General features: G+C 27.2%; 1 protein-coding gene across 2 annotated transcripts; it reads left to right on the top strand.

Annotated features, from left to right (window-relative positions):
- Window positions 1–1,965: 1,965 nt before the first annotated feature.
- On the top strand, window positions 1,966–16,398 carry LOC135931448 (uncharacterized). 2 transcript variants are annotated; one of them, XM_065468568.1, is made up of 9 exons: window positions 1,966–2,184; window positions 2,230–2,337; window positions 2,378–2,446; window positions 2,489–2,522; window positions 2,571–2,662; window positions 12,103–12,435; window positions 12,544–12,751; window positions 14,951–15,270; window positions 15,383–16,398. In XM_065468568.1, exons 1-9 carry the CDS (start codon window positions 2,011–2,013, stop codon window positions 15,560–15,562), a joined length of 1,518 nt encoding a protein of 505 aa, XP_065324640.1. In that variant the 5' UTR covers window positions 1,966–2,010; the 3' UTR covers window positions 15,563–16,398. The 2 variants fall into 2 exon arrangements, with proteins under 2 accessions (XP_065324640.1, XP_065324639.1); XM_065468567.1 differs by having other exon boundaries at window positions 1,966–2,187.
- Window positions 16,399–16,666: the final 268 nt, after the last annotated feature.

Genomic DNA, 16,666 nt, shown 5'->3' with positions numbered 1-16,666 from the left:
ATCAAGCCAATATTAATTTTGAGAAATATTTTTTAAGCCCAGTCCAACCCATAATAATTTTGAAAAAATTTTCCCAAGCCTAGAGATATAATTTATAATTAATGAATGAGAAAAAAGCCCGGGCAAACCACTCATTAGAGAATCATGACAAAATAAGGTCTGCCCTAATATTATTATAAGAAATAAAAAATATTACTTCGTATTATTGGAGATAACTCCAAAAAATAAGTCATGGAGAAAAAATCTTTGACGTACAAGTTAAAAAAATATTAATAATTTGTAATATTTTGTAAATAGATATATTTAATGTTTATTAACATAAGACTAACATTTAACATTAAAAATCCCAATCAATATGAATAATTTGTAATATTTTGTAAATAATGTATTACTTTTTGCAAGCATCCCAGATCTTAATAATTTAAAAAGATTTTCTCAAGCCCACCTCAAGTAAATTGAATTTCTATATAAAATATAATAATTTGTAATATTTAGTAAATAATGTGTTTCTTTGCCAACTGGTTTTAATATGACCTCCTACAGTTGCATAAAAAATTAAGTTATAAAATCATCTGTTTGTATAAAATAAATAAATAAAATCAACAAATAAAAAAAAATACGTACCGATGACATGATGTAAGATGACATGACGTCACGGTGATGTAGTGAAGACATCGGAAAATTATAATTAATAATATGATACAAAATTAATTTTGTATCAAATTAATGTAAAATTCGCAAAGTATAACATAACAAAAAAAACAATGGATTATATCAAATATTTCTATTTTTTAAATATGAATCAATAGGAATTTATTAAAGTGATCAATTTTGCTCCATATATTAATTTAGCCAGAATTTCCAAAAAGCTCAACAATACGTAAAAGTCAAATAAATATAATATTAGCCGACGAAACTACATAATTAGTTTCAAAAAAATGTTTAGAATGGAATTTTTTTTATCTCAAATAAAATCTTTACATATATCTCTTTTTTTAATAAGATTTTAAAATTTTTTCTTAGATAAATATTAGGGATTGGAAATAATTATAATGAATAAAACTGACAAAGCAAATGATCTTGCGGATAAATTAATTTACCCTATATTAATGATTCTAATATCTAACCTAGGAAAATTTTCCATTTAAACTCTATTTGTGCCTAAAGGTCGCAATAGGATTAAGGTTAATAGCTGGCAAAAGTGATAAAAGTTATTTGAGATCGCCTATGTGCCAAAAGTGCATATCGTAATATTTCTATTGAAGATAAAATTTTAAAAAATATAAAACTAAGTGATAAAACATTTATAAATTTTAAATTAATATTTATTAGTTAAATCAACAAATAAAATACTATAATTTTAAATAATATAATTTTTTTTAGAAAATTAGAACTGCTTTTATTTTTTTGAAACGACAGATCATTGTTTGTATTTCAAGGATGCCAGATTAGGAAGATGCAGGAATACTTCATATTCCTATATTCCGATGATCTATATATATTTTTATATGTTTATAAATTGTAGTTTATAATTTGCTTCCTTTCAATTTTCATTAGCTAAAGGGATGTGGTAAATCTAATATATTATTTTAAGCAAATAACAATTGATTACTATAATTGGTCTCACAGCCAAACCCTTTTCACTAATAATTGTTTTTAAATAATAGATTAAGAAGTCATTTGTTGAAAATAATAAAATAAATAATATTTAGAAGAACTCCCCATCACATCCTGCTTGAGAATTTATAATTCAAATAATAAAATATTTTCTAAATTAGGCAAAAAAAATATTCCATTTTAAAGAATTAGTGGCTGATCCTTTATATTTAATATAAACCAAATTATATTTTTTAAAAAATATTAATATTTAAATTCCATTTCGTTAATTCAAAAAAGTGTTTAGTTATTTTTAAAATGAAATTTTAATTATCTCTACGAAGTACGTTGCGTGTCTCTCGTTTAAATTATCAACAATTTAGCAACCTATAGCTCGAAGAATATTAATTTAAAATGGATATTACAGATATTGAAAATTTGAAATTTATAATACCCATAATGGGTGTCATAGGCTTAGGAAGCTTTTTATATATCTTTGGTTTTAAATCTGTTACCCCTCCTACATTTGAAGATTTGATGGATTCCGATAATAAGAAAGGAAAGAAGAAGAAAGCAAAATACGAAAAAGCAGTTATATATTTTTATGCTTATAATATTCAATGTATTTTATAGAAAATAACCAATGTTAAAATTAAGGACACATCAAATAAGAAGGCATCTAATGGTGCAACACCTAAAATTAAGAAAGAGGAAAATCAAGTTGAAGCTAAAATAAATAAGGTTAAATATATTTTTATTACATTTTTATATTTATGTTTAGAACCAAAAACCAATTGTTGAAAAACCTGAGAAATTATCTAAAAAAGCTAAAGATAATAAACACCAAAAGGTACTAAATTGATTATATATTATTTATAAATTAATATTTTAGCATGATGATGAAAAGACCTCTACAATGGTTGCAGGTAAATTTGTATAATATTTAGAAATAATGTATACCACATATATTTTAGAAGGATGGATGACTATCCCAGCAAGAAAAGAGAAAAAATCAGCTCCCATCATTACTAATAATGCAAAGCCTTCATCAAATAAACCACAAAAAGTAATGTACAAGTTATATTATAAATAAAATTAATTTACTGCATTAAGGTTTAATAATTGATATATAAACACATATTATAATATTTCAGAAATAAAAAATATTATTTTCTTGATTTCACCCAGGCTTTTTGTTCATCCTATTCATTTATTTTTACTTATTTTAGCATCTATTTATAGATCACTTTGATCTAAACTGGCCTTTGAAGCATTTTAAAAAGGTTTCAAACATGGCTTGTGATATTTATGGTATTGCTCAAAAATTTTTTATACATGTTGACTTTCCCATCCTACAATTTTTTCAATGGGAAAAATCCTAAATTTATCATATCCAAAGTACATAAGCTATCCTGTCCTGAAAAAATCTGAAATATTTTATGTCTGGCTTTAGGCTGGTCTATTTAGTTTTCTGATACATATATTAGTTGATCTGCATTTGGCCTAATTTTTTATATGATTACGCTGGTTTATATGCATCTCTGATACATTTATTAGTGATCTTGCCAGGCTCATTCCTGAAATAAAATTTTATTTGTTCTGAAAGCCCTACCTAAAATAAAAATAATTTTTTGGCCCAGCCTAAATTTATTTAAATTTAAAAAAATTATTTATTTAATTGTAAAAAAAATATTAGTGCCTTGTTTCTAGTAAAGGTGACAGACTAGACTGATATTTAAAAAAATTTCATCTAGACTAGTCCTAGCCTTTTTTTTTGTTATTTTATTAATATTTTTGTTTTTACCTAATTTTACCCTTTCATTTACTATGCCAAAATATAATCCACTAATTTTTTCAAAATTTTGCATAATAGTACAAAATTTAACCCTTTCATGCCCAACTTTTTTTAACCTCAGTGAAAAAATTTTTTTAAGAGAAATTTATTTTAGACACAAATAACACATTTTCATCAAAAAAATTTATTTTGAGTATTTCTATCAAAAGATATTAAATGATTCCAATTGTCATTAATAGGCAAAATGCAAGTTCATTTAAAATTAAAAATATGATCTAAGAAATTATCAGTGTTCATTTTTAATGCACATAAAATACTATTGAAAAGTCATGAATCCAAAAGTTATCCATGGATGCGAAAGGGTTAAAATGGATTTATTTCATTGTTACATATGAATAAAACATTATTTTTTTATAAAATAAATAAATGATGTTTATTTAATATTTAAAAAAAATCTTGTTCTGTACGTATCAGGGAAGGTGATTTTTTCTAAATGGATATTTTAAAATTTATATTTTTAAAAGTATTCAATTTGGTAGGGTGGTTATTTATAACGTGCAATTAAAATTTTAAAACAATTTTATACACAAAATACGATAAATTTTGTTAGAGAAATGTTAGACTCAATCTTGCTTATCAGAAGACCTAGAGGTTGGGCTTGGAATATATTGCATAAAATGATTACTTAATCAGGGATGGGCCAAAAAATAATTGAAAATATGGACCATAATTGACCTTATTAAATATAAAAATTTAAGCATATCTTCTCTATTTGGATCTGATGGGTTCTATTAAAATAGTCTATTTTTTTTTTGATACTATTAATTCCATATTTGATAATTTATCTAACTTATATGTTGTATATTAAATATCTTAATATCTTAATTATTTTTTTAAAAAAAATTCTTTTGTTTAAAGTTTAGGGAATTTAGAAACAATGTACTTATTAAACCATGGGGAGGGGGGAATTAAAAATTTTATATAAATTTTTTTTGTAAATCCGAGAATAATAATTATCTTGTTATTATTTTTATAAACAAATATTTCATCATTGTATGATGGTACATAAACGCCTTAATATTTTTTTATGTGCAATCCGTTTTTAAAATATCGGTTTCAAATTGACCCATTTAAACCAATCTAATTGTCTAAAGATGATTTGTAATTATATAATATTATTGTTAAAAAGCTCGATTTGGGTCTAGGTCAATTTTTTAAAAACGACCCGATTAAGATTTTAGCCAGAATAATATTATATAAGCCTCAGTTGGCAAGTAGAAACCTTTCTGACATCTGTGAGCAAAAAAAAGAGTTTCAACAAATATCGATTTTTTTATAAGATCCAGTATCTGAGCCGACAGGATAAATTAAAAAGATTGGATAGGTCTGACGCCGACAAAAAAAAATGAGAATCCAAAAATCTAATTTTAATTATATAGATTAGTCATTAGCTTCTCCCATTTTATTTTCCGATTCCGCTATGAGGCCATTTGCGAGATATCGCGCTAAAATTATTTGAAAAAACCGAGGCCAGGTCGTAGGGATTTTTAAATCCAGACTTGGCTCTTAATAATTTGGTGGCTTGCACTGCACTGTGAATATTATTTTTTGCAGGAATCTCATGCCGGTAATTTCATTCTGCTTAATAAGGAAGAAGAAAAAAATATTTTTCTGCAGGAAATCTTGGGCCGTAAATTAATATTCTAGACGCATAGGAATTTGAAAGCCCCCTTTCCTCTCCATGTCATTGATGAGGCCTGTATATGACAATACTAATGTGAAATAATGTAGAATTGATGTCCCATTGAACGCTAACTTAAAGGGATCTCATTCTAATTTTTTATTTCAAGGAATTGATTATGATAATTTCAATGGAGCAAATTCTGGAATGCCATTGATGGCAAAAATTAGACCCTTCAAGATGAAAAACAACGTCGGCATAAAACGCTATCACATATTCCTCTTCACGCGACTTTTTTTCTTCATCCGTGCATAACAGGAGGAGCTAACCGTCTCGATTACTTATCTTATATATAGTGAAAATTGAAATTGAGGGAATCCGTTCTTGCCTATATATCTTACCATTCTCCCAAATAGGCCCCTTATCGTTTGAGACCAATATTATACCGGTCCGGTCTGACCTAACGTCTTCCGGGCAAGAGAGTCAATCTCCAATTCCTATTCCTTTAATTGATCGTGATTTTTTTTTTTTTAATTATTTGAAGCGAAATAATATTTTTATTATTAGTTTGTTTAGTGTCATGTCAATATTTAAATTTTAAAGCATTTTCTTAAGGGGGGCAAATATTTAACCTGACCGAAATATATACGATAATTTACCCTTTTACAATAAAAAATTAGTATTCTATAAAAAGATAAAAGATGCCTAGTGAATGAGTTTCTTGTTCAATGTTTTATTGCTTGTTTTATTTATAATACGTATAGGAATGAGATTTAGCTTTTGGGCAGAGTTTTTTTTTTCGATTTCATCTTGAAAGAATTCTTATAAATCTCAGCTGTTTATATCCGGAAAAGGTAACTGCTTATTTGTGGGCTACGTAAGAATTTTAAATAAAATCTTGTCTAACCCTAAGTTTACGCAGAAAGCGGCAATTCGTGGCGAGGTATACAAAATATGACATACATTCATATATGTATCTTCGCCGCGGATTCGCGCCAACTGTTAATGCAGGGTAATTTTGGAGGCGTTGTTTATGTGGTAAGATTTTACCTCGGTATACGATGTTTGAAATTTAAGCTAGCATATTAATTTTTTTTAGCATCTTTTATGAATTTGATTTAACCCATCCTTTAGTTTATAAAAAAACTATTGTTGTAAATGTCAGTTTGAGATTGACATGATGGACATCTTTTGCCACTAAAAATATATTTCGATTTTCAAAAGTAAAATCATTTATTTTTATATATGTGCTGTGTGGTTAATGTCTAGACTCTGTACTTTTGATAATTTTTATGCTTGCAAAATACATTTTTTTTACTGAGATTAATTTATAACTGTCAGTATCAAACCCATCTTAGAGAATAATCAAATGATACAATATTTTTATTATCATTTTTGTTAAATAAAAGTATAAATTTATTGTTTTAATTTTATATAAAAAAAAATCTCCCAAGATATTTTCTCTAAAATCTAGCATACCTTAAAATTTAGAAGTTCTTATGTATAATATAATTGGATAATTGTTTCTATTTTTGGCCGATATTTAGCCTTTGAGAAGCAAGATTTACCACAAATCCTTTGGAATTATTTCCATATACATTATGTAGTAACTTATTGAAACCCGGGAGATTCATTGCTCAAAAGTTATTTAACAAATATTTTTTTTCCCTCTTTTTATGGATTAGATAAATTTTACTATATCATAATTTCATATACAAGTACCATGGCTTTTTTTTAAAAAAGATCATGAGTTTCCTATTAATCACATACGTTGTTGTAATTGCATAAATTTTTTAAAAATATTGCATACCTCAAAAAACTTATAGGTATATTTTACCATTTTCCAATAGTACTTTGTGCTAAATTTATAACCAAGACTGTCATTAATAGAAATCCTGGACACAAAAAAGATATATTAGATGATAAATTTGTTCACAGGAAGATTAATATTTTCGAATATAGTGCCTAATTAATAAAATAAAATCTAAAATATAATATTAAACCCTTCCATATAGAATAGCTGCTTGAACATGTTGAGCATCTTACTCTTTAAGATGTTGCATTTTTCTCCATTTTCATGCTATGATGGTCCTTGTATATGAAATTATGATCTCGATAAAATTTATGTAATCCATAGAAACAGTTTAAAAATATATGAAATTCTTAAAACTTTATATAAATAAAACTACCACAAGATTAAATATGTGATGTTATTTTAAAAGCTAATTTTATTAATTATTTTCATTCATTTCAAACTAAAAATTATGACTTGTTTTTAAAATAGAAAAGAATTTTTTAAAAAATTAATAAAAATTTGGCTGGATAGAAAATAAAAATGAACTATTTTAGATCAAATATGTGATATTATTATTAAGATTAAAACAATACATTTACATTTGTTTATTTTTTTTAACTAAAAATGATCACATTATTCACTCATTTGAGCCGATTTCTTAAAAGCAAGCATCTAACTCGATATTTTATCCTGAAGAGTATTGTCTTTAGCCTCGAGACTACATTTAATAGAGTAGGTCCCAAACCTTTGTGCTGTCTACGAAAAAAAAAATCTTAAGGCATGCGGTAATGCTTTTCCGGGTAAAATATTGAGTTTTAGCCGTTTTTAAAAATCGGCTCAAATCGGGCCGTTTAACAACACTATTTGGTCGGAATTTTTTTAATTTAATCATTAAAATGAAATAACGATGTTACGAAAAAAAAGAGAATTGTATATAATTTTGATTGATTATTCATTATAAAACGATTTCCGCCTATTTATATATTTGCCCTTGATTAATTACTTTCCTTCTTAATTTTTTTTTACCCATCTTCCTCTTCCTCTTTTTTTAATGTCGCTCGACGCGCACCACTTATTTTATTATCGTTCATTTATCACCAACAAGATTTTTTTTATAGGACAGTGTTTTGCGAATTTAAAATTGAAATAATAAATAAAATTATTTAACTCCTTGTAAAAAATTGTTTAAAAATGACCTATTACATAATAGCCTTATTTTTATTTGCAAATATGTTTTTTCATCTGCATTATATAATGACATTTTTATAAAGTTAAAACTTTTTTATAAAAAACTTGTATGGATAATATATTTTTTTTACTAGGTTTTGTCTTCGTAGGCGATTAATCGACGCGATTTTTATTCGGGCGATTTATTTTGACGCGAAAGGAATTTTTTATATTTAAACACATTTTAAATTTCTTATTTAATTCCATGATGGATTAATTAGCTTAAAAATTAGAAAAATATATAAGAAAAGATTTGAAATAAGAGAGCTTTATTTATCCCCAGCTGGCTTCCGTATCTTTCGTTCATTTATTTTCTATGGCAGCAGTCATAACATAGATGATTTTGCCTTCATCTTGATTGGTCGGTTCAAAGTGTTGTATTAGTCGTTTTCCATCTTAATAATTTGTCGGTTATAAGAGCGCCATTGGTCGTTATCTAGGTAGTCAGTGTTTTATCCCATGTTTGGTTTCGTTACGTTAGTTTTAGTTTAAATAGCGCTGTTATTGGGATAATAGATTGTTTAGCAGTCGTGTTTTGGAACCATATTATCCGCGTTGACAATTATTTTGCAACCTTTTCCCTTCTTTTCTTCCTTATCATTATTATTATACTCAAAAATTATTTGTCCACCCATTATTTATAATCTCAAATTAAAATATTATTCCGATTCCCTTTGGTAGGGTTGTTAAATGGCTCGATCCGATTTTTAAAAAAGGCTAACTCACCCTGAAGATTTTGTTTGTAGGAGGAACAAGGATAACTATTAGCGAAATCTCTAGACTTGGTCAATATTTTTCTGGCTAAAATATTGGGTTAACCACTTTTAAAAATCGGCTCAAAACGAGTCGTTTAACAAAACTACCCTTTGGCCTGTTTTTCATCCCGTTTTGCTATCTAAAGTAAGAAGCTGTTAGAACACTGAATAAAAATCTATACATTATATTACTTATTTTCAAAACATATACTCCAAAAGTCTAAATCCTTTATTTTTTTTCCCAAAACGATACCTATTATATTCAAATATATTTTAAACTTCAAGAGATAACTCATTATTAAGCAGTCTATGCCACGTCTACCTAACATACCATGCTATGGCCCATTGTAATTGCACCATTTATATATGTTAGCGAGCGGCAATATGTTCTTTCATTATGTAATTTTTTTTCAACTTTCAATCATTTTTTGAGCGCTTTTTTTTTAAATTTAAAAAATCTGATTTTACGGAATTGCATTCCATCATGTTCGAAATACCTAACCCCATGAATTTCAGATAATTTTGTCACGAATATGGGTAAAATTAAATTATCTACAATTCATAATAAGATAGGTATTCTAAACATGCTGGAATACATTTCCGGTAAAACCAAAATTTTAAATTTTCAAAAAAAAACGATTTTAAAGTTGAAACACATTGACGCTAACATATACGCAAACAAAATTTCAAAAGTAAACCTATAAAAATTTGTACCTCTTTTTTTAAATCCATTTTTTACTTTTAATTTTCCTTTCTTTATTTGATTAATATTTACTATTATTTTTTTTATTTATCTTATAATTATATTATTTATTTTTATTTTTTTTACAAAATTCACTTTTTGGCTTTAAAACTATTAATTTTTATATCAATATTGAATTTCATCCCTAATACACGAAGAAACATCTTTATTTGATGAATTTACTATTATTTTTTATTTCAATATTTAATTCCATCCTTTTTGCATGAGAATTTAATTTCTTCCATTTTATATATTCCACAATTCCAAATATTTTAATTGATCACAGTGCACCATTATGATTTTCCGCATTAAGCATCTCTGACGATGATACATTCATTTAAATATTCGCTAAAAACACTATTCAATTCTCTATATTTGCAATAAAATTTTTACCGCGAATTGGCACCTAAGAAATAGTATTACGTAAAGCTTTTGGGAATCGTTTAAAATCGATGGCGCCAATCTTCTTCAATCCACGGGGGATCGAGGGTAAAAGTTTTGGCTAGTGGAACATTAAATATAAAACATTTGCGTTAATTCCAATTTTTTTTTAATATTATTGGTAGGGAAAATTAAAAAAAATTTACAAGAATTTATTTAGTTCTTTAACACCGATTTTAAAAATATGTTAGCCCGCAATGTGTTAATTTTTTCAACTTTAAAAATCTAATTTTACCGGAGATATATTCTAGCATGTTTAGAATACCTATCTTATAAATTGTAGACAATTTTGCCATTATCCCTTTAATAATCTATATCAAAATCTATGGAAAAACTAATATATAAATTATATTAAGCTCAAAAGATCATGGCGAAATTGTCTTAAATTTATAGGGTAGGTATTCCAAACATGACGGAATATATTTCCGATAAAATCAAAGTTTTAAATTTTTTTAAAAAAAAGGCGCTCAAAAAATAATTTAAAGTTGAAAAAATTAACACATTGCCAGAAAAAAATGCACATCGACGCTAACAGTTATAAGCTGATAACGCTTCGATCAACCATTTTTAAATATTCCATACCTCTAGGTGTTCATGAAAATGGGATTAAAATCCTAATAGAAAGTATTCTACCGATCCGATAAAATGGCGTCTTCATTTTTTTTTTTTTAAATGTTACATTTAAAAAAAACAATTTATTTTTATAAATAAGATCAAAATCCATTTTAGAATATTAATTTAAATATTTATTTCGAAATTTCGTAATATATTTTGTTGCTTATTATGTAAATGTGGATAAGTCTTGTATGAATAAATAAGTGTAAAAATAACTATTTAAAAATTCATGAATATAAAACTATAACAACTGATCTTTTAAATAAATGATTTATGTTGTTAAATTGTAGAATGTTATACTATCAAAAAGTATATTAGAGATGAGAAGAGATGTATGCATTAAAAAATTATAACTAGTATGTTTAACAGTATACCAATTCAGATATGATCTCGAATCGGTAATTGGCCCATATCAATTTAATATAGAATCGGCCTACAAAAAGTGTTACCGGTACCACCCAATGACATAATGATACCTAGACTGACGATGCATTGATAATGCATCCTTAAATGCAAATCAGTTGGACCCCCTTTAATAAAGTTTGCGTCAGACATAGGAATAAATTGGTTTCTCGTTTAAAATTTTTAATAATGATATGGGTATTCAAATTGGCGTCCCCAGCTGTTTTCATTGATGTAACACTTTTAATGAATGCATCGTTAGTCTAGGTATTATAATATGTCATTTGGTACAGCCCCTTACGATTAAATAACTTTTTTTTGGAAGTAACAAATATTTCAAAAATGTGGCCAAATTAGGTCGAAAATCATCTATCCTTCTACATTTTTTAAAATATAATTTTTCGTTATATGACCTAACTCAAAAAAAATGCACGACATTTTTTTTACTAATTCGTCTTTACGTTCAAAGTCGTACGATGAATTTTTTTGATTAGTCCAAAAAAATACGCGTTTATAATTAAGGATTCGTCAAATGGTGGGTAGCTTGAATCCTAACTCTTTTGTGTTAGGCGTCAAATTTCCCCTTCGATGATATCCATTACATTAATGTTGTTAAATCAGCTATCCCTTAACCACAAAACTACTTGGCCAAATTTTTATCCTAACGAAGAATATCTCAATCTTCCATTTAAGGCTCAACTTGGAGGAGGCTTAAGTCATTTTTTTTAGATTAAAGGCTTGGCTAGACCTAGTGTTGGTTAAAAAGCCCGTATTTTAAAAACGGCCCGATTAAGTTAAGCTTCTGGGAAACTTGAGGGGAAAGTTTTGTCTTTTTGGTTTTCATAAATTACGATTTTTTTTAAAGCAATTAAATGAAGAAAGAAATTGTATAATATGAAACTTAAAATTTTTTTGTGCCCCAAACAATGCTGATGTAATATTATTCTAGTTATTGTGCTTGTTTGCCTTAGTTCTATTAGAGTCAATTTTTTTTAATTGTGCTGCAACCATTAATTATCTTTTAATATATAACCTATCTCCCCTAAATTTAAGTCGGTCCCTCAACAGAGCCAAGAATCTACTGCCGATCATAACAAGGCTACCCCTAAGCCCCCGACGGATATCCCGTTTAAGTCTTCTAGGCCTCGCCACATTTCACACACAACGGATGAAGAAGTTTACGAACCCAATAGGATTCCCCATAGTGAACCAGGAAAGTCTTACTACGATGAACAGGACAATGGGTTTGGGGGGATGGATGATCATGCGTCCGTGGCTACCTCCACCACTGACAGCACCATGGCCAATAACGATTGGGAACTTTTGAACATGCCTCCTGGCCAATCGCTGGAATCTAAGCCTGCAGTGCCCGAGATAATTTACAAGGTTTGACATAATATTTATTTATCATAATATATAGTATAGATTTTTAGAATTTATTTAAGAATTTAAAGATGATTTCATACACCTCTCATTTAAATAATAATTAAAAAGGTTAAGCCTATTCTGAAACTGACGAGTGACGCCGATTGGGTAGGAGAATCTGAAAGTCATACGCTCGCACTGGAAGGTGAAGGACCCAACGAGTCTAGCATTGGTATGGGAGGACTGGCGATCAAGAAATATTACCTGCCAACTCGACATTGTTGGGGTGGCCAATTGGTGCCCTCATCACCTATGATGGCTCAAAACGAAGATAAAGGTTGCAGAAGGAACTTTGTTATAATCTTATTTACCTTAATTTTAAACAAAAAAATTGTATGGCTTCTTTTTTAGAAAAATATACTATATTCAGATTTAGGAACAAAAATTTAGTACTGCTTAAGAAAGCACCTATTATATGTTTTATAATATAAGAAAACTGGATGATCCTGGCCCAGATTTAAAAATCATTCTTATTTTTCAAACTGGCCCAATTATTTTTTTAAAAAAATATATGAATTCATTATTTTACCCAGGCTTGTTAATCGATCCTTTAAAAAAATCGAATCCCGATCACGATCTTTTCAAAAAAGAGGACCAAAATCCAGGATCGACCTTATTTAAAAAAAAGGATCACGATCCTTTTCTTATTTAAATTTCTGAGGGAAATTACTGAGCGCTGCAAAATTTAGATGAAGGAGGTTTTGAATAATTTCTGCTGCTTTCGCTTTTATTTGTTTATTTAGTATTATGCCTCATTATTGTCCTTTTGTTATGATTTTTTTTTTCGTAATTGTTTATTGTTTTATAATTATATTTTACTTTTATTAAGATAAATAAATTAAATATGGTATAAATTAAATATAAATTAAATATGGTATAAATTTATTGTAAATGAATAATATAATATAAGTATAACAATTAGAATATACATATTTATAATTAAAATTAGCCTTCAATAATAAAATTTCCTCTAAATTGTTATCATTTAAACATCCACTTCTTTCATTAAGCATATGTTTAGTTTTACTAAACAATCGCTCCACAGTGCTTGATGGCAAAGGTGTGTTATATTCAGTAAATATTTTTTTTAATTAACATAATTTAAAATATTCATTGAATCAGCATTTGAATAAAAAAAATTATTAATGGAACGAACATTTTGTGAAGATTAAAAGGTATTTATTTCATCTATAGATTCATTTGAAGCATCATGTGGTTGACCATGCATATTTTTCAAATGGGCAATTAACCTCTATTTTACCAACAGATTTTGTGGCATATTAATATAAGGCCAATTTAGCTTAAATTTTGGGTGAATTATTGCTGCCAATATGTTACTGTCATTATACAGTGAAGGAAATTTATATAAGAAATGATAATTAATTTATTATACATCAATAGTAGATGTATTATCTTCTAAATCTATAACAAAGGACATTATTAAAACCTAGAATTTATTTATATTATTATATATAATATAATTAAATAAATAAAACTTGTAGGCTCTCAATTTCGTTCTTGATAAAATTTAGTAAATTATTGAAATATTAAATATGGTGAAATGGAAGTTGATAAAATATGAACCTAAGCCTCGAGGTTTCGATAGTATATGTCTAGACCTTTATTCCTTCTATGAGAAAAATCTTCAGGCTTGCGTAAAATTTTTCTGGGCGAAATATTGAGTTAGCCCTTTTTAAAAATAGGTTCAAAACGAGGAGCCGTTTAAGTAAATTAAATATTATATAGATAGATATTTTATTTTTAAATAATAATTTAATTTTCAAAATTTTTATTTTATTTATTGCTTTTTTTAAAAAATTAATTTCTAAAAGGATCGGGATCGAATATTTAAAAAAAATGATCTCGATCATGATCCTTAATTTAAGTCAGGATCATAAATCCGGGAAAATAGACAAATTTAGGATCGAATCCAAGATCGGCGATCTTTTGACTCGATCCTTTAACAACTCTGATTTTACCAGCCTGTTTTAATCTCGGAAAAATATTTTTTGGGAAAAAAAAACTAAAAATTTGGATGTATTGCTATTTTATTTATATCGTAAAGTTAAAATTATTTTATATAATAAAAATAAAATCATAATTTATACATTTGATCTGTACAACCCTTAAATATTTTTTATACTCTTTAGACTTTAATTTCCAATATTTTATTTGTGTTTTGTCGTTAAATAACGCAATAATATTTTTCATTGACTGAGTTACAACTCTTTTTGCAAATACGCATTTTTTTTCCCCACAAAAAATTAATTCTTTCATATCAAATCAAGAATCAAAGAAGATTTTGCATTATTGTATTTTGATCTCCTAATTAAAATTCACGAAAATTGATATAGATTATATTAACTCAGCCAACAAATGTTTCTTAATAAAATTACTTTTAAACTTGTTATTCTAGTCTTAATAATTAAAAAAAATATAACAGCCTTACCTATTTCTTATTTGTTTTTTCTTACAGAGGTTGATATAGACGATACTCCCTGGTACGTGAACTATCAGGCCTACTCACTCTTGGGCGACGATTCTGAGACTAACCTTGTTGCCACTTCGACTATTTCGGATTCGACTATGGGTCGATCGCCAGTAGTTAAGTCCTATCTCTCGGAAGTGGATCGAAAGCGAGAAAAGCGCTTGCGGGATTTAACGGCCCGCGGGAACCTCATGTTTGAGCTGGCTGAAGACACTCCCCGCGCTTCCAATATTCCCAAAATTTCTGGTGCGAATTATTCTTCTAGCTCTACCGCTGCCACTTCGAATATGAGCACAACTGGCGAAAAGGTTAATCACACGTTTTTAGTTTTTTTTTAACGGTGGAGATTAGGGGAAATATATTATTCAAAATTTAAACATTTGAAATTGATTACTTGTCACCTAATAAACAACACCCTAGGTTCCTTATTATCAGAAACAGGATAACCCTCTTAAACAAGCCACTAGCGTTCACGTTAACGTGGGGAACGATCCAGAATCAGGCACCAACATCAATAAGAAGAAAAAGAATAAAGCCAAAGGAGGTGTAGGTGGCTTAGCTAATAATTTGCCTTCCAATTTGGTCAGCGTGACAGGATAATACTTTTTCAAACCCCCAGTGAAAATAATTATTTCAATCACGCCCTTTTTTTCGATTTTACGATATATATTTTTATTTTACTTTCGAATTATTCGGTTTCGTATTTAAGATAACGTGTTTATTTCTATCACTATATTTGAATTAGCCCTTCTTTAGGCTTGGGGAGGGGGGAGTTTGCTATTAGAAATTCAAATTCTTATACGTTATAGCTTCCACTTAAACTTTCAGATTCATCGTTAAATTAACAAATAATTATGTGTTTTATTTTTAAAATATATTTTTTCTTGTTTAATCCTTCCACAGTGCGTTTATGCTCTTCACGAATAATATTCCTATGAATATTTATCTTGATCATTGATAATTAATTGGTTTGTTATTTTGCAAATTTTTGGTGCATTGCATATATCCTCATTTTTTATTAATAGGACTTCAAATTGAATTTGCTCTTATTATTAATAGAATCATATCTAAAAAAAAATTTTTTTATACGTCAACTTCTTCCAATCATTGCAAAACATATTTATTTATAACATATATATATATTTTGAAATAATGTTTATTTTCTTAATGTTAACTTAAAAAAAATCATACACCTATCCCCTACCTATGCTTACTATTATTATGTTAGGAGTTTTGGGGAATTTTATATTTATATAATGAATTTTACTTGAATGGTGTTATACATCATTACATTAATCAATCATAAATTATGTTTATTTTAATTTTAGGACCAATCGATTCATAAATAATATTATTTGGACTTATTTTATTATCATATATTTGAAGAAATCATTATATATATCCTTCCAATTTTTACCTTTATATAAAAATTATAAAATATACCCATATAATTTTTTTGCTGCAAATTTTTATATTTATACAATTTGTTCTAATCTTTTATTGAAAAATGGATTTTTAAAAGACAATAAAAAATTATACTTATATGTTTTCTTACGATTAGACAATGTTTTACCTTTAAGTATTAGAGATCTGCAAAAATAGGGCCGGCCCGAACGGACGTTGACCAGGTCTATTTTTAAAAAATTTGGGTTAAATATATCTAAATTTATCAATTTTATGGTGAATTTTTTATGTAAAATAAAA

Source organism: Gordionus sp. m RMFG-2023, chromosome 1 (assembly GCF_954871325.1).
Source record: "Gordionus sp. m RMFG-2023 chromosome 1, tfGorSpeb1-WG-v2, whole genome shotgun sequence".
Taxonomy (NCBI): Eukaryota; Metazoa; Nematomorpha; class Gordioida; order Chordodea; family Parachordodidae; genus Gordionus; species Gordionus sp. m RMFG-2023.
This window is presented reverse-complemented; position numbering and strand designations above follow the sequence as displayed.